At 41.5% G+C, this 21,942-nt stretch overlaps 1 protein-coding gene across 1 annotated transcript in view; it reads right to left on the reverse strand.

The window, feature by feature from the left end:
• LOC117519411 (4-trimethylaminobutyraldehyde dehydrogenase A) overlaps positions 1-20,542 on the reverse strand; it is a 36,072-nt gene extending 15,530 nt beyond the window's left edge. Inside the window, exons 1-3 of the mRNA XM_034180763.1 lie at positions 20,404-20,542; positions 786-931; positions 309-438 (exon numbers count right to left, since the gene is read on the reverse strand). Coding sequence (XP_034036654.1) covers positions 309-438; positions 786-931; positions 20,404-20,542 — 415 coding nt within the window. The remainder of the gene's footprint in view (positions 1-308; positions 439-785; positions 932-20,403) is intronic.
• Positions 20,543-21,942: the final 1,400 nt, after the last annotated feature.

Below are 21,942 nucleotides of genomic sequence, written 5' to 3' on the forward strand. Positions count from 1 at the left end.
TAACCTCTTCTGCACATGTCTTTTATTTAACAGAGGACCCAATTTCATAGCCTTAAGAGTGTGCATATCATGAATGCTTGGTCTTGTTGGATTTGTGAGACTCTACTGAATCTACTGGTACCTTGTTTCCCATGTAACAATAAGAAATATACTCAAAACCTGGATTCATCTGTTTAGTCACATAGCGCTACTATTATTCTGAACACTACTGTAGTTAGACTTTCTCAAAATGACAAAGTAGTGTCAACTGGGAAGCTTTGGGGATCATACGTAACTCTGACAAACCCAAAGAGGGCTCGAACACACACCTGATAGAGTCGCAGCCAAGCCAGCGTAGTACTCAATGCACTGCCAGGCAATATCAATGTCCACCTTCGCCTCGGTGATGGACTTGCCATTGTTGATAACTTCCAGCTTTGCGATGTTGTCCCTTCTCTCCTGCTCATGTTAGAATAACAAAAATGTTAACTGAAATACTAAATGAGGGTACTGCAATATTGTCACATGTAAAAATAAAGCCATTTAATAGAAAACCAACTCGAGTCTTTAGGACCACATGAAATTAAAGAGGCTGCACAGACAAAGTGTTTGTCCAAAACTAGGGATGCAAATTAATAATTTAAACACTTCTAACAATCTCATCTTCGAGATGAACATGTTCTAACTCATTTGTAGTCAATGAAATGATAACAAACTGTATATATTTGACCATTTAATTTTTTGACATTTCATGATTATTATTAAGACCGGCTGCAGACAGATCAATTATATCCAAACCACCTCACCCTGATAATGCGAGCAGCCTCCAACATCACCCGGGCTCTTTCCATGCCCGCCATCTTGCTCCATTTTAGGTAAGCAGCATGGGCACTCCTTATGGCCTCATCAACCTCCTCAGCTCCACAAGGAACCATCTGACAGAGGACACGGCCTGCACATAGCAGCACATTAACAGGTTACAGACTGCGCCTGGATAATGCATGTCACCACCATTATCCTGTTTCTATGCACAGGAAACAGCATGGTAAGGTCGGCCCCCAATGCAGTTTAATCATACCTGATTGTAAATTATTTCAAGAAAAACAAAACAGACACCCAGGGTTCTCCCCACAAATGTTTAGTACAGTGGTGCTGTGGGCAACTATCACTTGATAGCTGCTTAAGCCCCTTTCACACTGGGCGTGTATACAATTGCGCTGTGAAATGTATGGAGTACGCTGAAAATGGCACAGATTTGACATAGTCCCTGTGCAGGCTGGTGCATGGTTGTGTTCCTAGTCTTGTTATAGTTGAGTATGGTTGCTTACTGCTACGATATATGTAGCCCTCGCCGCCATTTTTCTGCCTCTCACAGTCCACTCCTATTATTATTTCTGTTATTTTTCCTATTGTTATTTCTGAGTGTCTGGGTATTTTTAATTCCCGAGTTAATGTAGGAGCAAAGAACAAAATTCTTTGACCCTGAGTTTTGTAGGAAATAAATGCTGCGGTGTGTTATTTCTGAGATTGTAAGAAATAAAAGAAGTCTTATTTCTGAATTGTAAAAAAAAAAAAAAAAAAAAATCCTGAAATTATTTCTCAGTAAAATGAGAAACAAATCAGGAAAAGGAAGCAAAAAAGATAAGGTTGACTGGTCTTCTCCAGGTGAAGATTGTCTCTCTCATTTGCAGTTATGGGTGACAGATTTTGGTTTCCCAGCAGAAAGTAGCTTAAGCAGAAATCAATGGACAGACTAAAAGAATCCATAGATAAGAAAAAGGTGAAAATAATGTCGAAAGCGAGAGTAAGAACAGTGGATGTGACAGATACACAGTGAAAATAAGTATTTGACCCCCTGTAGTTTTGCAGGTTTTCTCACATACAAAGAATGTTGAGGTCTGTAATTTTTATCGTACACTCAACAGAAATATAAACGCAACACTTTTGGTTTTGCTCCCATTTTGTATGAGATGAACTCAAAGATCTAAAACTTTTTCCACATACACAATATCACCATTTCCCTCAAATATTGTTCACAAACCAGTCTAAATCTGTGATAGTGAGCACTTCTCCTTTGCTGAGATAATCCATCCCACCTCACAGGTGTGCCATATCAAGATGCTGATTAGACACCATGATTAGTGCACAGGTGTGCCTTAGACTGCCCACAATAAAAGGCCACTCTGAAAGGTGCAGTTTTATCACACAGCACAATGCCACAGATGTCGTAAGATTTGAGGGAGCGTGTAATTGGCATGCTGACAGCAGGAATGTCAACCAGAGCTGTTGCTCGTGTACTGAATGTTCATTTCTCTACCATAAGCCATCTCCAAAGGCGTTTCAGAGAATTTGGCAGTACATCCAACCAGCCTCACAACCGCAGACCACGTGTAACCACACCAGCCCAGGACCTCCACATCCAGCATGTTCACCTCCAAGATCGTCTGAGACCAGCCACTCAGACAGCTGCTGAAACAATCGGTTTGCATAACCAAAGAATTTCTGCACAAACTGTCAGAAACCGTCTCAGGGAAGCTCATCTGCATGCTCGTCGTCCTCATCGGGGTCTCGACCTGACTCCAGTTGGTCGTCGTAACCGACTTGAGTGGGCAAATGCTCACATTCGCTGGCGTTTGGCACGTTGGAGAGGTTCTCTTCATGGATGAATCCCGGTTCACACTGTTAAGGGCAGATGGCAGACAGCGTGTGTGGCGTTGTGTGGGTGAGCGGTTTTCTGATGTCAATGTTGTGGATCGAGTGGCCCATGGTGGCGGTGGGGTTATGGTATGGGCAGGCGTCTGTTATGGACGAAGAACACAGGTGCATTTTATTGATGGCATTTTGAATGCACAGAGATACCGTGACGAGATCCTGAGGCCCACTGTTGTGCCACATCCAAGAACATCACCTCATGTTGCAGCAGGATAATGCACGGCCCCATGTTGCAAGGATCTGTACACAATTCTTGGAAGCTGAAAATGTCCCAGTTCTTGCATGGCCGGCATACTCACCGGACATGTCACCCATTGAGCATGTTTGGGATGCTCTGGACCGGCGTATACGACAGCGTGTACCAGTTCCTGCTAATATCCAGCAACTTCGCACAGCCATTGAAGAGGAGTGGACCAACATTCCACAGGCCACAATTGACAACCTGATCAACTCTATGCGAAGGAGATGTGTTGCACTGCATGAGGCAAATGGTGGTCACACCAGATACTGACTGGTATCCCCCCCCAATAAAACAAAACTGCACCTTTCAGAGTGGCCTTTTATTGTGGGCAGTCTAAGGCACACCTGTGCACTAATCATGGTGTCTAATCAGCATCTTGGTATGGCACACCTGTGAGGTGGGATGGATTATCTCAGCAAAGGAGAAGTGCTCACTATCACAGATTTAGACTGGTTTGTGAACAATATTTGAGGGAAATGGTGATATTGTGTATGTGGAAAAAGTTTTAGATCTTTGAGTTCATCTCATACAAAATGGGAGCAAAACCAAAAGTGTTGCGTTTATATTTTTGTTGAGTGTATGTATAATTCAACTGTGAGAGATAGAATCTAAAACAAAAAAAATCCAGAAAATGACATTGTATGATTTTTAAATAATTATTTTGCCTTTTGTTGCATAAAATAAGTATTTGAACACCTACCAACCAGCAAGAATTCTGTCTCTCACAGACCTGTTAATTTTTCTTTAAGAAGCCCTCTTATTCTGCACTCTTTATCTGTATTAATTGCACCTGTTTGAACTTATTACCTGCATAAAAGACACCTGTTCACACACTCAATCAATCACACTCCAACCTGTCCACCATAGCCAAGACCAAAGAGCTGTCTAAGGACACCAGGGACAAAACTGTAGACCTGCACAAGGCTGGGATGGACTACAGGACAACAAGCAAGCAGCTTGGTAGAAGACAACAACTGTTATGATTATTTATTAGAAAGTGGAAGAAACACAAGATGACTGTCAATCTCCCTCGGTCTGGGATTCCATGCAAGATCTCACTTTGTGGGGTAAGGATGATTCTGAGAAAGCTCAGAACTACACAGGAGGACCTGGTCAGTGACCTGAAGAGAGCTGGGACCATAGTCACAAAGATTACATTAGTAACACATGATGCTGTCATGGTTTAAAATCCTGCAGGGCAGCAAGGTCCCCCTGCTCAAGCCAGCACATGTCCAGGCCTGTTTGAAGTTCACCAGTGACCATCTGGATGATCCAGAGGAGGCATGGGAGAAGGTCATGTGGTCAGATGAGACCAGAATAGAGCTTTTTGGAATCAACTCCACTTACCATGTTTAGAGGATGAGAACAACCCCAAGAAAAACCATCTGAACCATGAAGGATGGGGTGGAAACATCATACTCTGGGGGTGCTCTTCTGCAAAGGGGACAGGACGACTGCACCATATTGAAGGGAGGATGGATGGGGTCATGTATTGTGAGATTTTGGCAAACAACCTCCTTCCCTCAGTAAGAGCATTGTAGATGGGTCATGACTGGGTCTTCCAGCATGACAATGACCCCAAACACACAGCCAGGGCAACTAAGGAGGGGCTCTGTAAGAAGCATTTCAAGGTCCTGGAGTGGCCTGGCCAGTCTCCAGACCTGAACTCAATAGAAAATCTTTGCAGGGAGCTGAAACTGAAGATCTGTATGGAGGAGTGGACCAAAATTCCTGTTGCAGTGTGTGAAAACCTGGTCAAGAACTACAGGAAACGTCTGACCTCTAATGGCAGACAAATGTTTCTGTACCAATTGTTAAGCTCTGTTTTTCTATGGGGTCAAATACTTATTTTATGCAATAAAATGCAAATTAAATTGTTTAAAAATCATACAATGTGATTTACTGGATTTTTTTTTAGATTCTGTCTCTCACAGTTGAAGTGTATCTACAATAAAAATTACAGACCTCTACATTGTTTGTAGGTGGGAAAAGTTGCAAAACTGACAGGGGATTAAATACTTATTTTCCCCACTGTACTACACGTAGCTAAGGGATTTCACTGTTATGCTGATGACCTCCTTTTGTAAAGAAGAATGGTCTAAAATACCTTCAACCAGAATCCATACTCTCATTGGAAGCTATAGGAAGTGTTTAGAGGCTGTTATTTCTGCAAAAGGAGGATCTACTAAATATTGATGTATTTTTTTCTGTTGGGGTGCCCAAATTTGTGCACCTGCCTAATTTTGTTTAAAGAATTATTGCACACTCTCTGTAAATCCTATGAACTTCATTTCACTTCTCAAATATCAGTGTGTTTGTCTGCTATGTGATATATTTAACTGAAATTGCTGATCGAAACAACCAATGATTTATAAAACCATGGAAATTATCAGGGGTGCCCAAACTTTTACATACAACTGTATTTATAGAAGACTGAATGCTGAAGTTGCAGGAAATGGCCTCTGTTTGTACTTAAAACAGTCAACATACTAGAGCAGACCTGGGCAAACTGCGGCCCGGGGGCCACATGCGGCCCTTTGCATGTCTCTGTCCGGCCCTCATGAGGCCTGTGATTATTATTACATATATTAAAAATGTCAAGCTTGTGTGTTGCAAATCATTAGAGAGGTTTATTTAGGTATATTTAAATATTTACATATTATTACAATAATAAAAATGACCTATAAAAGCTGTTAAATAGGTAATTTTTTTGTAAAATTTGTAATGGGAGACAGCCGAGTTATCGATGGTGTGGCCCTTGGACATAATTCAGGTTCCCTATGTGGCCCCTTGTAAAAATTAACTGCCCACCCCTGTACTAGAGCTTCCTCCTCTGGAGGACCTAGTCCCCTCGGGTGCCAATTACCAACAGCACCGTTTTGGGGAAGAACCCTGCAACACAAGAAACAATTCAACATAAAGATGAATAAAAATGTAAGTAATCAAACAAAAACAAAATTGCAACAGTAATACAGTAATTTCATTAGATTTGAAATGCTATCCCGAAGTAATAAAACAAGTCTGATGATTAACTAATTATCAATAACCGGTGGAAAAGTCCAGATGTAGATACAGGAGTTAAGCAAACTGTTGTGGAGAAGGGCAGTGTGATAAGAGAGCCCTGAAATCACCTTTGGAACACACAGTAAGCCTGCAGTGTGGAAATGTATGGGCCAAACAAGTTCACACAACTCTGACAGAAAACAATGTGCACGTTCACAATACATTAATCATAACAAAGAAATAAAAGCCAGAGATTCATCTGTAATAATTTTTTAATCACCATATTGATTTATGCAGGTTTTTGTATATACACATTGTCACTGTCCATATGGGCATTTAAACATCATCTCCTTATGTGGTAAACTGGTGACAATCAGAGACATCACAGTCAGAGACTGAAGGGTGTCCTCAGAGTTGCATCTCTGATTTATAGACGTAGACTGCTGGGGGGTTCCCATGATGCACTGTTTCTTTCTCTTTTTGCTCTGTATGCACCACTCTGCATTTAATCATTAGTGATCGATCTCTGCTCCCCTCCACAGCATGTCTTTTTCCTGGTTCTCTCCCTCAGCCCCAACCAGTCCCAGCAGAAGACTGCCCCTCCCTGAGCCTGGTTCTGCTGGAGGTTTCTTCCTGTTTAAAAGGGAGTTTTTCCTTCCCACTGTAGCCAAGTGCTTGCTCACAGGGGGTCGTTTTGACCGTTGGGGTTTTACATAATTATTGTATGGCCTTGCCTTACAATATAAAGCGCCTTGGGGCAACTGTTTGTTGTGATTTGGCGCTATATAAAAAAATTGATTGATTGATTGATTGATTTTTGTGGAGGATGCAGTTCTGTTGGATTCATCAGGCAGTGATCTGTGATGAGCACTGACCAGGTTTGAGGCTATGTGTGGAGCGACTGGAATGAGAATCAGCACCTCCAAATCTGAGACCATGGTCCTCTTTTGGAAAATGGTGGGTTGTCCCCTCTGGGCCAGGGGACAGTTACTGTTCCAAGTGGAGGAGTTTAAATATTTTGGGGTCTTGTTCAAGAGTGGGGTAAGTTGGAGTGTGAGATCAATAGATTGAATGGGGCAGCATTTTACAGACGCTGTCCCAAGCCATCGTGGGAAAGAAAAAGCTGAGCCGGAAAGCAAGGCTCTCAATTTACATGCCTATCCTCACATATGGTCATGAACTTTGATTAGTGATTGAAAATATAAGATCATGGATACAGGCGGCGGACGTGAGATTCCCCTGTTGGGTATCTGGGCTTACACTTCAGGACAAGGTGAAAAGTTTGACTATGTGGGAGGGACTCTGAGTAGAGCCGCTGCTTCTTTGCGTCGAAAAGGAGCCAGTTCAGGTGGTTCCGGCACCTGGTGCGGATGCCCCGGCCCCCTGATCATGTCCAAATGGCACAAGGCCCCAGGGGAGACCCAGGACACTTCTCATCAGGCTTGTGAACACCTCAGGATCTCAGTGTTAAAGTAAGTCTACTATCTATGCAGTTACACAGAATCCATTAGACATTTTGGCCACAATCAAACATTACTTACTTTAAAAAGTCACTTTCAGTAAAAAAAATAAAAATAAAAATAAAACCTAGAACATCAATGATCTTGTTGGTCATCCTAGTCCACGAGGTCTTCAACAGTCATAAAAAAAAAAAAAAAAAAAAAAAAAAAAAAAAAAAAATCAATCTAATGCACACCTGGGCGTTTTACGGCCTGCGGGCCATATCTGGCCCTCTGGCTTACTCAGACCGGCCCGCAAATACCTGGAAATTAAAGAATAAAATATTTACTATTCTATCAAGTTAGTGTTGCGGGTGACCTTCATCCACCTCCCAAACTGTTTATAGCTGCGTGTGCGTGTCCTCTGGAGTATATATAGCAGAGCCTGGCACGGAGTGATAGCCCCATGCCACACAGCCTAGCATGGCACCATCACCTAATAGCAGAGCCTGGCACAGAGCAATTGCCATGCGTGATCCATGGAGAACTATCCGTGGGAACAGTGACGGAGATGGTGGAAGGGCCACGGATCCAGCGCCAGAGACCGTTTGGTTTTATTCCCACTTCCAGTCCAGTGATTGTGAATGTTTTGTTTTCACACTCATTCTCTTGGTGCACGTGAGTTTTTCGACTTCATTCTGCTGTCATCGCATGACCGAGCCTTCATAACTGAACTAAAACTGCAGTGCTTTTATTTTTTGAAGCTTGTTTTTTTTTTTTTCAATGTGTCTCCTGAAAAATGTCCACTCACGCCAAAAAGAGAGAGGTGGATTTGTTGAAGTTTAATAAATCCAGGCAGAAGTCCTCTCTCACTGATGATCATGCTTCAGCTGTGCTTCACATTTGATACTCTTGTTAAAGATCAACAGAGACTAGATTTATCTCACTGAATAAGAAAAAAAAGAACTGAAAAACACTAAAATGTAAAACATGGTGGAAAACACAAATGTAGTCATATGCACAGACACGATAAGAACGAGTGCACTGGGACACTTTTTGTTCACTATTGTCTTGGAAAATTTGATTGAATAAATTACATTTTTGTAAGGTAACCTCTTTTTTTGTCCATTGCCTGGTCAGAACATCTAGTTTGACAAAACAATTTACTGCTTTTTATATAGGAATGAAATTATTGTGCAGACTTGAGTTTAGCCTTTTGGCCCGTCCCTCCACAGTATTTTCTGTTTCTCATTTGGCCCTTTGCAAAAAATAATTACCCACCCCAACCTAATGACATTGTTGCCATGCTGAAGAAACCCTAAAAGACAATTGTGGAGAAAAGAATTATGGGAGGAGTTACGGTTTTGCTGAAAAAATCTGAAAAAATCAACAAACAAATGACCAAGTTTTGTTTCTGAAAGGGCGTTCTACCTGAAACGTCAATCAGAACCGATATCTGGACAGAGCTGAGGGAGGAGACACACCATATTTTGTGGTGTAATATGTATATGTCGCAGACATGAACGAGCGAAGCTCTTCAGCATCTCATCATGTCATTTAGGTCCTTCAGACTTTTTTTTCAGTAAATACTTCTGGAGAGCATTAGCATGGCTAAAACAATCTTCAGCTTCTGGGGGCTTTTGCCACCCTGAACCCCCAACTACAGCCCTCTTATCCCCCTGTCACTTGAAGCATTTTCTTTATTTGCATTCTCACATGACTGGAAAAGAGTCCTCACCATCTCATTTAGTTCTGTCACATTCAGGGATGGGTATTGATAAGATTGTATCAATATCGATCCCATTATCAATTCCACTTATCAATCCAATTCCTTATTGATTCCCTTATCGATACCGCTTGTGAATTTTCTGTGTACTAAAAGTAGGCTTTACAGGTTTTCTATGTCAACAACATTTTAAATTGGTCACTGGATCCTTGATCTCTGGACATAAATAAAATCTGTAGTTTTTTCCTTTCAGACATTTTGGCATGAATGTCTCTCCGTACCTCTGAGCTGAGCTCAGCCGGCTGCTGCACGTCAGCGCAGGACGTCTCATTTTGGAACAAAAAAACATTTTGTTCGATTGCAGTTTGTTTGTATTACAACGTTTGGAAAGAGGTGTCATTTGATTTAATCGGCGTTTCACTTGAAAGTTATTCATTCTGACTGGACTCTATCGTTCTAACTTTACTCAGCAGAGAGCTGCGCAGCGTTTGGAGCTGTGTGAACAGAACGGAGGACGATTCTCGTTTCTTTCTCGCAACAAGACAGGAGTCCCAGTTACTAACTTTAATCTGCACAAAAGTGCCTCAGGATTGACAGATTCAGGGATGAAAGTGGTGAAAAACAAAAAAGCTGAAACCCAATATTACCCCCCAATTCTAGAAGCTCTGAAATGCAATCTGGGACTATTCCAGACAATAAAGTGCAGTGAGTGCAGCATCCATTTAGTGAGAAAAAACCTGACTTCCTTATTCAAATTCATTCCAGTAGTATTCTGCTCTTACTAGGATGCAGCAGTTTTCTAGTTTGGCAGATAGTTCTGGAGAAAATCACTGAAGAAATTAACAATGAAAAAATGGTTTGACTGAAACAAATTGTCATTAAACTTAAATAAAACAGGGATGAAGTGGAGGTGTGAGAGTCACTAGGTGTTCACAGGAAACATTTATTTCTGTGTGTATTTATGTTCACCGTTAGATGGTTTTATATTTTCTGTTGTATTTTGTTTCATCAGGTTCTTTTTGTCTCTCTAACATTGTACTGTAGCATTATTAGTTATTATGAGTTATTATTGCTATTATTAATATATTAATAATTGTGGTGAGACCTTCAGCCCACCAAACTGGAATCCCTCCCCCCCGACTACACCTCGATATCCTGTCCATGAATATCACAAACAGGATTGGTGACAAGGTGCAACCCTGGTGGAGGCCAACCCACACCGGAAACGAGTCTGACTTACTGCTGAGCACCCAAGCACTCAGAAGGGACTGCCTCACTCCATACTCCCACAGCATCTCCCGGGGTACCCGATCATACACCTTCTCCAAGTCCACAAAACACATGTAGACTGGATGGGCATACTCCCAGGCACCCTCCAAGATCCTTGAGAGAGTGAAGAGTTGGTCAGTTGTTCCACGGCCAGGACTGAACCCGCATTGTTCCTCTTCAATCTGAGGTTCAACTATCGGTCGAACCCTCCTTTCCAGTACCCTGGAGTAGACTTTACCAGGGAGGCTGAGTAGTGTGATGCCCCTGCAGTTGGCACACACACTTTGGTCCACTTTGTTAAAATATGGGGACCAACACCCCAGTTTGCCACTCCTTAGGCACTGTCCCAGACCTCAACGCAATGTTGAAGAGATGTCTCATCCAAGAAAGTCCCTCCACGCCCAGAGCCCTCAGTATTTCTGATCGGATCTCATCAACCCCGGGGTCTTGCTACTGCAAAGCTGTTTGACTACCTCAGTGACTCCCTCACTGGGAAAGAGACAATGATTTACATGATAATATTTTATAATTTCATATAACTCCTTCAACACACCTTTGTTCTGCTAAAAGTGAGTAATAAACTCTTTACCAAACCTGCCCAGTGGGCTGGGTAACTGATCTACCAGTGTACAGAAGTCATTAAAAACAGTAGCAACTGTAGCTTTTTTATGAACAGTCCCATCTATTTCAAGACAGATGTTACATTTGCTTTTTCCACTGTGTTAGCCCCAAGTTCCTTTAAGGATTGCCAGAACTTTATCGGATCCTTTTTATGGTTCATCACACATTCCTGGAAATAATTAAACTTTATTACAATCAGACAATCTCTGTGCCTTATTACGCAACTTTTTAAAATCATTAAACCAACTTTGATCTTTAGACTTTTTGTAATCATGGAGGGCCTTGTCTCTGTTGGCAGTACTTTCCAAAATTTCCTCAGTAAACCATTTTCCTGTACATTCTTTTATGCTGACAGGTTTAAATGGTGCTAATAAATCTATATCACCCAGGAAACAATGTTTTAAAATGAGTACTGTTTGAGTGACCTTACAGGTGCCATATTATGACAACCAATTTGTTGTTTTAATACCTTCCTAGTACAACAAGTGATCATATGGTCATTCAATCCACACATTATTACACCACTTTGTGTGATTTTCAGTACATCAGATACAAATACCAAGTCTATAATAGAGTCATTTGTCTTAGAAAGTCTAGCAGGTTCATCTATTAACTGTTACAAATCAAAAATTAAACAGTATGATTCCAAGTTTTTAACTAGCAGATTGCTCAGGGCTCGAAATAGTACGTGCCTGTGCCAGTTTGTGCACATATTATTTGAGCAGTGCACGTAATTTTATACTGCACTAGCACTGGTGCAAGTAACTATCCAAGTTTTATCAACTATAAGCACCAGTAAAATGAACCAATAAAGGAATAAAAAAGGAAAAAACAATTTCCAGTGTGTTCTCTTCGTCGTCCCTGCATTTTATGACTCTCACACATGGAGCGAATTGCTGTGCTCTATTTCTTGTGTTTGCATGCGCATATGTAAACAAAGAAAAGAAAAAAAAACTGGCTGCTGCTGCGGTTCCTCTCTGTCTCAAATTCTGTCAGTCATTTGTTTTATTATACATCTGTGGAGTTAATAAAATTATCTTCACGGACGATTAGTTCGTGAGCGCACGTGTGGGAAGAAAAAAAAAAACTGGCTGCTGCCACGGTTCCTCTCTGTCTGCTCTCAAACTCTGTCATCATTGTGTTATAAACCAGTCATTTGTTTTATTATACATCTGTGTAGTTAATAAAATTATCTTCACTGACGATTAGTTTGTGCACGCACGCGAAGAAAAAAAAAAAAAAAACAACTGACTGCTGCTGCGTTTCCTTTATGGAACCCGGGAGAGGTCACTTAAAGTGATCGTTTTTTCTGGCCATGATCATTTGTGTGCACGGTTTCCTTTAATTGAGCTCACAAATTAATAAAACGTGCTCTCAAATTAATAAAAAGGTGCACACGTTTTCCTTTCATTCAAAATGAACTCCATATGACCTAAACTGTCAGAGACACCATTTGTTTTATTATACATCTGTGTAGTTAATAAATAAAATAATCTTCACGGACGATTTGTTCATGCAAGCACATGAAAAAAATAAATAAATAAAACTGTCTGCCGCTGCTGCTGCTCTCCCCTCCAATTTTTCCTGTGGCGTCATGACAACGCTGCGCGCAGCAGGAGGCAGACAAGAGGCAACAACGCAGCCTGTAGGTTCTCTGCACAGAGAAGTCAAAGGGCAGTCTGGCTGCAGCCAGACTGTGCACTCTGATTTCTCTTCTACTTTATATTTGTTCTTGTGCTGAGCTGCAGATCTGTGCTCCGAGTTCTGTTCTAGTTTATCTTTCCTCCTCTGTCCATGAGGTGCGTGTGCATGAATGAACCATCCATGAGTAAATGTGGAGATGTCTGGAGTTATAGTTGATGTGGACATGTCCAGTCTCTGGCAATCAGTCTGTGAGCAGGACTTATGTCTTTTTTTTTTTTTTTTTATAAACACAGTAATGAGAGAGTTTGAGGGGAGAACTAACTGCCTGCAGCCATTTTTTTTTTCTTTCTTTTAATTGTTCACATGTGCACGCGTGAACGAATTGTCCGTGAGTGGACTGGAGATGTCCGGACTTTTTACTGGATGTGGACATGTCCTGTCTCTGGCAATCAGTCTGTGAGCAGGATGTTTATGGATTTTATTTAAACACTTTTGTGAGAGAAGAAGAGCGAGCAGCTGCAATCAGCATTTTTTTTTCTGTGCTCTTTTTGAGCGTGTAGTTTTACTGCATTGTGTACGTGGTATAAAAACAATCCTGCATGATTTATACTTCAGGAACAATGGAACACAGCAGGAATCGTAAATTGGCGTCGCGTAATGTTGTCTTGTGAGGTTGTGGCTTCCAGTCACGTCGAGTACCGTCCTGTTGCTCTGACTTGCGCTGAAACCACTTGATTCTGCGTTGAACACAGGACGCAAACAAAAATTAAACATGTTTAATTTTTGGCATTCGATTTGCTTCGTCCTTTGCGTCCCTCGTGCTGTTGTGGCATCGAGCTGCATCGTCTCGGCACTGAGGTGCTTCCACACGGTGTCGTCATGACAACACGACGCAACTGGAAGCAGCCCCGGTGTGAAAAAAAAGGGGCTTTACGGGCCCAGAGAGGAAGAGTCAGACACAGAGGAGTTTTAAGGTTGATATAAGATTGACTTTTGGTTGTGCAAGTAAAGTAAAAAATGTATTTCGACCCCTGCAGAGTGTGCGTAAGGGTGCATTTGATTTATATCACAGGAGCGCATTTCTGCATTCACAAAATGCCTCAAGAAAACCACACACAAAAAAATATATATAGAAGTACTTAATTCAAAATCAAATTTATTCATTTATATAGCGCCAATTCACGATGAAATCGTCTCAAGGCGCTTCACACAACAACAACAAAAAAATTAAGAACACAATAAAAAGACGACCATAAAAGAAAGACAACCATAAAAGAATACAAGAATAAAAACACATTATAACACTAATGATAACACAGGGAAAACAAATAAGTCTTTAAACGTGACTTAAAAGTCTCCACAGTATCAGACTGCCGAACGTGTGCCGGGAGATCGTTCCACAGAGCTGGGACACGTTAGGAGAAATTTACTTATTTTATTTACGTATTTAATTTACTCATATTTGTTGTCAGTCTGGGTAAATCTTTGGATTCGTTCCCATTGATTGTGCCGCTAATCGCGTTTCCTCAGCAGAGCATGCACGAGACAAAAACAAACATGTTTTCATCACGGCATCTAGCTCCAGCGTGATGTGAATTACAGAATAACCAATAAGGGAATCGATAAGTGCCCGGTCACACGGCACATGACGATAGCTGAACGAAGGACAAAGTTACAAATCGTCGAGAAAAGGTGGACAAATCATCCTGCACTTCTCACATCACTGAAAAAACCTGCAAATCAAGAGCACATAAAGGAAAGAAACAAAAGAAGCTAACAAAAGAAAAACAAAGCGAACATCGACCTTGATGCTTTAAACAAAATCAATGAAACATTCATGATGATGTGATTGACAGCGGGTACGAGACCGAGCACCAGCCTGTGCTCATGGTGCAGCACCTGCAGGTACGGGATCTCGTTGTCTTGACAACAGGTTTGCCTTCACCACAACAACGTGCGTGCATAGTTAAAGGCATAGTTAGAGTGAAAGTTCTTGCCACTATTGTTTCTGTATGAAAACGCTGCTTTCATCCCACACATGGACGAGTCACGTTCAGTTCGATGAGCTTTATTTATTGATCCGTTCAGATATCGTCAACATTCATGCAAGACATCAGACTTGGGAGGTTGGACGAAGTTGGACGACAGTCAAACGGAATGCTGACGGTAGAGGAACAATGCAAACAACGAGGAACCGTCAAGACAGAAAGCAAAACGGAATACAGAGGAATTGAAGTTGTTGTCAGCATTCTTTCATATTTTTTCCACAGTTAGAAAATTCTGACAAAGCGCCAGCTACAGGAACGCAGATGGACGACACTTAAACGATGACTCTGAAAGTCAACATAAGAACAGATTTCTTGTTTTGTTTTGGCTTCAGTGTCCTTCGTTAGTGCCGTGTGACCAAGGCTTAAATAAAAAAGCTTTTGATGTTGGTGGAACAGATCATTTCTTAAAGTAGACCTGCAATGAAATAAATGTGGTCAGATCTCAGAAAGAAATAGCTGATATGTATTTATAAGACCCTTGTGAATGCAGTAAAGTAAATCTGTAAGCCCAAATTTGTAATTCAGCAGAGAAATCTTCGTTTAAAAATGACAAATTTGCAGCTAAAATTTAGCCCTCCGTGAAAACACTTTGTACATCCGGGTCATTTCCATGACGTCGGGGAGAAGACGATGCGCTTGCGCCTTCAGTCCGATCCAAAAAAAGCCTTCAGTCCGATCCTGCATTGAAATTGATTTTATCTGTTCGTAATGTTACCGGTATACACATCCTGGTTTCAACATCAAGCTGCAATGAATGTGAGATACAGCTCTGCATGCTCAGATCAGCGGCGACATCGACAGCGGGCGACGTTCTTCTCCATTCTTCTCTGTTTTAATGCGGAGCAGCTGGTGACACCTGTTGCCCGCAAGGACAGACTTCTTGCGGCAAAATCCGCAGCACCGCACGGTCTCGGTAATCGGAGCCGCAGAGCTCCGTGGCCGCTGAGACAGGTTTATATCTTTTTAATGACTGGGATTCTTTGCGGGTCCCGCATCCGTACCCCGCGACGGTAACACCGGAGGCTAAAGACAGTAGGGCTGCAACAACGAATCGATAAAATTCGATTACAACAGGCGTTGGCAACACAACGATGCGTTGTGTCGAGCGATTATCATCGCGTGGCGCCACAGCAAAACACCTCCGTTGGAAGCATTACAGGACAAGTTTGAACATGCCCAGCTGTTAAACAATTTCTCGGATACTCACTCGACTGAAAGCCATCGAAAACCGCCTGAATCTTACGAATGGTTATCAACACGGAGGTGTTTTGCTGTGGCGCCGCGCCATGAGCGGCTGGGTGCCGACGTGCGAATCCGTCCACACGTCTTTCATTACAAAATCTCCTTTAACAGTGGAATGTCCGGATAAACTGCTGATCCCGAGCTCTTCTGAAACTTCTCTGTTCTCTCACGGCGTCCTGGGTCAACAGAGGCTTAAATTTGGAAGTTTTCAGCTTGAAACAGGCTGACGACGGCGGCTCGGGGCGCCGTCTGGCTCCGTGGGCAGTCCTTAAAGCGACAGTAACACTCCATAATCTCTCATCAGCCGTTAAAATTTTCACCGAAAACCGTCTGAATTTCTCGAATGGTGTCCACTTGGATGTGCCTTACAGTTTCTGAAAAAAATTTGATCAAGCAAAGCGCCAGTCTCTCAGGAAGAAGTCAGACAAAGGAATTCCGACGAGGGGGGTGGACCAGTGCTCACTCAAAGCCTGCCCACAGGCGAATGACGCAACCGACAGGCATGAAAAAACTCACGCATGCGCACGAAGGTTCAAGCTTGTCTGACGTAATCGCACGTGATTTAAATCCATATAGTTTTTTAAAAAAATAAAAAAGGTTGGTTTCTTTTCTAATAGACCTCATATAATGAGTCGGCTACAGTTTTTGATTTAGGTTTTATGGTTAACTGGTTATGCTAATTGCTCATTTGCAGCAATAAAAATACCTCTTTTTTCAACATATATTTTATAACATATGTTTCAGTGTTGTTTTATTGTAACTCAGCACTTTGATAAAGCAATGCCATTTGAAATAATTATTGTTGTTTTTTATTATAAACTGTTTTATTCTTTATTATTTTATATTTCAACAGCCAAGGGACATTTGACAATTTGTTGATTTTCAAGTATTTTAAGTTTTCAAATAATGTTCTGTTGTTAAATAAAGTGATGGGAGGAGAGAAAAATTGTTTCCCTGGCACATTTTTAAAAAATTTCCCGCTTAATCGTGTCGAAACCCCATCAGATTAATCGATTACCCAAATAATCGTTTGTTGCAGCCCTAAAAGACAGCACATTTTCAATGCGACACCACTCAATCAAATGGCCATATGAAAAAGTCCCCAAAAATCATTTTCAAGCAACAATAAAAGAAATGTGTACTCACCAAACGTACCGCAAGACAGCGGAGGTCAGTCTTGAAGTCCTGAGCGATTTCTCTCACCAGGCGCTGGAAGGGCAGCTTGCGGATCAGCAGCTCGGTGCTCGAGGACCACAATGTAAATAAGCATCCGTATTGGAAGCGTTCTTGTGTTATCCTCGGCAGTATTTTTATGTATTGTTATATAATTTTATTGCCAAATAAAATAAAATAAAATTCTGGAAGCAGTGGATTTCTGTTAGCGGCGGATCTCTCACAGCGCCACGGTGCTGTGAGGCTTCTTCACGCCGACGTTGAAACTTCTGCAATTGTTCGCCAACGAAGTGTAATCACAGCGGCCACCGCGTTGTAATCCAGAATGGCCGCGGGACACAAAATGACGTGACCGATACGTCACATGAAAACCCTCTATAAGACAATAAAAAGGTGCTTTTGTAAGAGATGCAAACTGACGTAAATCCACAAATTACAGCTGGTGCGCGCAATGCATGCTGGGATAGGGACTTCTCTCTGACGTCTCGGCAGTGTCCCGGATGTGCTGACAGTTTTGCGGAGGGCTACATTTTAGCTGTAAATTTGTCATTTTTAAACTAAGATTTCTCTGTTGAATGACAGATCTGGACTTGCAGAATTACTTTACTACATTCAGAAGGATCTTATGTGTAAATATAAGTCATTTTTTGGTCCAAAGATCTGACTGCATTTATTTCAATGCAGGTCTCCTTTAACAGGTGCACGTCCGGGCTGCAGGTCCGAGTCTGAACACTAGGGTTATGACAAATCTCAAATTTATTAGCCTGGGGTTATAAATGATGAACTTTTAACTAAAACTCACAAAAATGACTTTGGTTTTGCCAGACCTTGAAAAAACCTCCCGCACCTAAGACAGTTTCATATTTCACATTAAAACACCTCGTGGCTCAAACACTCTTTATTATAACATGTCACTTTTACATACAATACACATGAGGAATATATGAAAATGAGTACATATAGCATTTGTAGTATTTTTAATAGTGTTTCAGATTTGTGTATTAGTGTTAATAAATTTGCTGTTAAGATATTTATCTGTTTTGCAAGTAGAACAAATCTCCTTTATCAACTTTACAGCCGTCTCAGCTACTACGTATGTTGGAGCAAGGCACATCAAGCACTGATAGTTCCTTTTTCCAGTGAGTAGAGAAGCATTTCACAGCTTTGGGACACTTAAGTTTGGATATTGCTGACAGCAGATCTTCATAATCCATCTCTTAATAGTGTTGGTTAGAAAACCAGGCCCGCGACCATGTAGTTGCAATGAAATCACAAGTTACCCTCAGCTGTTCTCGTCAATTTGGAAGAAGGAAAAAATGCAATAAGTGCAAAAATTCCTCGTGAGTTCCACCTGGCACTGTGAAGTGATGGCAGCTTGTGCCATTTGATGTGAGGCCATTTTTCCTCCGTTTTGTAAAACTTGTATGCCTCACAAAGCTCAAAAAGGAATTTAAAATCATGTCTCCAGCCAAGGTTCTCATGCTCTGGTATCACTTCTGTGCCCATGTGTGCATTTTGCAAATCATCATACTGTTCCAAAATCTCATCAATAAACTCATAGATAATGTTAGGTGACTGTGACCGTATAGGAAAAAAGAAGTCCAACACATGTCGCAGAACAAGATCAAGAAAGTGGTGCTGGCAGCCGATGTATTGAGGTTCATTGAATCCCTTGTGTCTAAATGTTCTCTGAAGCCTGGCTACAACACAATTTTTGTGACCAGTATTGACTGCTGTTGTGTCAGAGATGATCATCTGAATACTGTTATATTTTATCTTTTATCAATTTGATCTATTTTACCTTTATTTTTTATTTCTTTTAATTATTGTTTATTAATATATTTTAGCAATATTTATTTGTATATATTTTCTTGTTATTTCTTGATACTTCTTAATTTTTTTCTTGTTACATTATTTTTAAATAGTATTGTGTAAACTCATGTATTTTTAAAAGTGATGTGGTGCTCGGTGCGGGAGGTTTTTCATGATCAAATGAAATAAACTTCAAAAAAGTGATCTATGGGTAAAAGTTCATCAAATGCAACATCAGGAAAATGAAAGTTTTGAAAAAGGTTTTGTAGTCATAACCCTACTGAACACAGTGTGAAAAAAAATAAACAGTTGGGCTTTTAATCACGGAAATGACTCCAGTCCCACATGTTTGGGGTTTAATGGAAATACATTGTGATTGGACGGGACATTTTATCTGATGTGAGCAAAAAACTGTTCTACAAAATCTGTTATATATGATGTTTATTACATGGAAAACAATACAAAAACTGACTTTTTTGTCCAGTGACTGTGAATATCTGGTTTATACAACGACGGTTTAGGTGAGTTTTACTGAACATGGGACTGAACAATTAACTGACCTCTCAAAGCTTTGATGATGAAGTCACTTCCATCCCACATACTGACTTTATTTTCCCCAAATGTTTCTTCTGTTCGGATTTGAAGGGAATCTATACATCTTGAAGCCCTTGTTGTGTCTATAAATAAATTAAATAGCTGATTTATATGTAGACACATTAACAGCAAACATTATTTTGGAACCAAGATGGCACCATGAGTCACGTGATCGACTTTCTTTTCGACCCTCTCTACTTTTAAGATTAGGCTTAAAACTTTCCTTTTTGCTAAAGCTTATAGTTAGGGCTGGATCAGGTGACCCTGGACCATCCCTTAGTTATGCTGCTATAGACGTAGACTGCTGGGGGGTTCCCATGATGCACTGTTTCTTTCTCTTTTTGCTCTGTATGCACCACTCTGCATTTAATCATTAGTGATCGATCTCTGCTCCCCTCCACAGCATGTCTTTTTCCTGGTTCTCTCCCTCAGCCCCAACCAGTCCCAGCAGAAGACTGCCCCTCCCTGAGCCTGGTTCTGCTGGAGGTTTCTTCCTGTTAAAAGGGAGTTTTTCCTTCCCACTGTAGCCAAGTGCTTGCTCACAGGGGGTCGTTTTGACCGTTGGGGTTTTACATAATTATTGTATGGCCTTGCCTTACAATATAAAGCGCCTTGGGGCAACTGTTTGTTGTGATTTGGCGCTATATAAAAAAAAAAATGATTGATTGATTCGTCATGTCGTTACTCTATCTAGACGCCACGCCCCCTCCGCACCCCAGACCGCGGGCCAAAAGTCACAAACCTCAAAAATTAATAAAGAATTGATTTTTTTTTAAAACAAAAACGCCAAACAATAATTAAATACAAGCTGTATTTCAAACCAAACTTTTGCCTTCAGTTATTTTTGCTTCTTTTCAGTTTGAGGTTAGTTTTCGGCCTTTTTTTTTTTTTTCTCCTTACCGGTGGCAGGTTCGAAGACGGGCTCGGAGTCCTTGTCGAGTTTGGGCTTGAGTCGCTTTCCGTTCCAGAAGTTAAGCGGCTCCGACAGAAGCAACGTCCCCGTGGACGCTCCGGACATGTCGAGGACAGACTGGGACATTTTCACAGCCAACAGTTACAGACTGCTGTCAGCGGACACTAAAGTTCGACAACAGTCAGCCGACTTATCGCCCCGAGGTCCGAGTAACGGAACCGACAAGAAGACAAGACAAAAAAAAGAAGAAGAAGAAAAAAGCAGCAAATAGTACACGCCCATTCGAAAAGGCAGGACTACGGCGAGTCAAAAGGGTCAAACGTTACGTCATTTCAAACGCAGCCTTTAAGCCCCGCTCACAACCCACCGTGCGTTTTTTTTTACCGTACGTTTTCTGCGGATGCCACGGCCACTACGTTTTTGTGAAAACGTCTCTAGGAGTGTAAGGATAAAGAGAGTTGACAATAAAGCAGTGTGTGTGGGGTCGCTTTTCTTTTTTTATGAGCGAGACCGGAGCGGCAGGTGTTTTTCGGTGTCGGCGATGCATGAACATGTTCAGCCTGCAGCGGTCAGTTGTACGAGTGTTTACTTGCCTCGAAAAGTTACAGCTAGTTAACAGACTGAAGCTGTGGAGTGTCTGTGTTGCTGACGTTTGGAAATAAAGTTCAAGTGAGAAGCTGCGTCGTGTATGTAAGTCTGTCAGCCTCCATAGTATGTGGTGAGTGCCGTAATCCGGATTTGGTTAATTCAATAGTAACTGAATGAAAATGTGCTCTTTTGAATCCGTACTGAGGCAGTACTCACAACGTACGGATCTCCAAATTTGGCCCACGTTTTTGCAAGTAGACTGCACGCACGTGTGAGTACGGCGGGTTGTGACCACGGCTTTACTTATGTCGTTATCCACATACACATCACTTCTCTGTTATTTAATGGACAATCTGTCACTAATCCAGTTTATCCCAACACCTTCAAACGTTGTAACGTGTATCCCTTATCATCTCGCAGGAATCTGATTTACATATACTGTTCCAAAGAGGAAGTGAACAGGTGTTCAATCGCGTGACCGATTTGCTGCAGGACAGGTGCCGTCTCCATTCTGGATTACAAGGAGGCTGACGCGTGATAGAAAAATGAAGAGATTGTCCGGTTATTACAAGGCTTTAAACCCTCAAGATAAAACTATTTATTGTGATAGATGTGTAACAGTCGGTTCAGTGGATCTGTATCTTATACCAGATAGTGACTTTAGTGTTAATGTAACAAACTGGCCGACCGTGTCACACTGCGATATTGTGAACTAGGAAGGTGCCAACCAGGTCAGCGTCGCCGGCCTCCTGCAGAGCATCACAGCGGAGCTCTGAAAGTGGAGGTCGTCTTGAAGTCCTGAGTGATTTCTCTCACCAGGCGCTGGAAGGGCAGGTTGTGGATCAGCAGCTCAGTGCTCGAGGACCACAATGTAAATAAACATCTATATTGGAAGCGTTCTTGTGTTATCCTCTGCAGTATTTTTATGTATTCTTATA

The sequence above is a fragment of the Thalassophryne amazonica genome, chromosome 10 (assembly GCF_902500255.1).
Source record: "Thalassophryne amazonica chromosome 10, fThaAma1.1, whole genome shotgun sequence".
NCBI lineage: Eukaryota > Metazoa > Chordata > Actinopteri > Batrachoidiformes > Batrachoididae > Thalassophryne > Thalassophryne amazonica.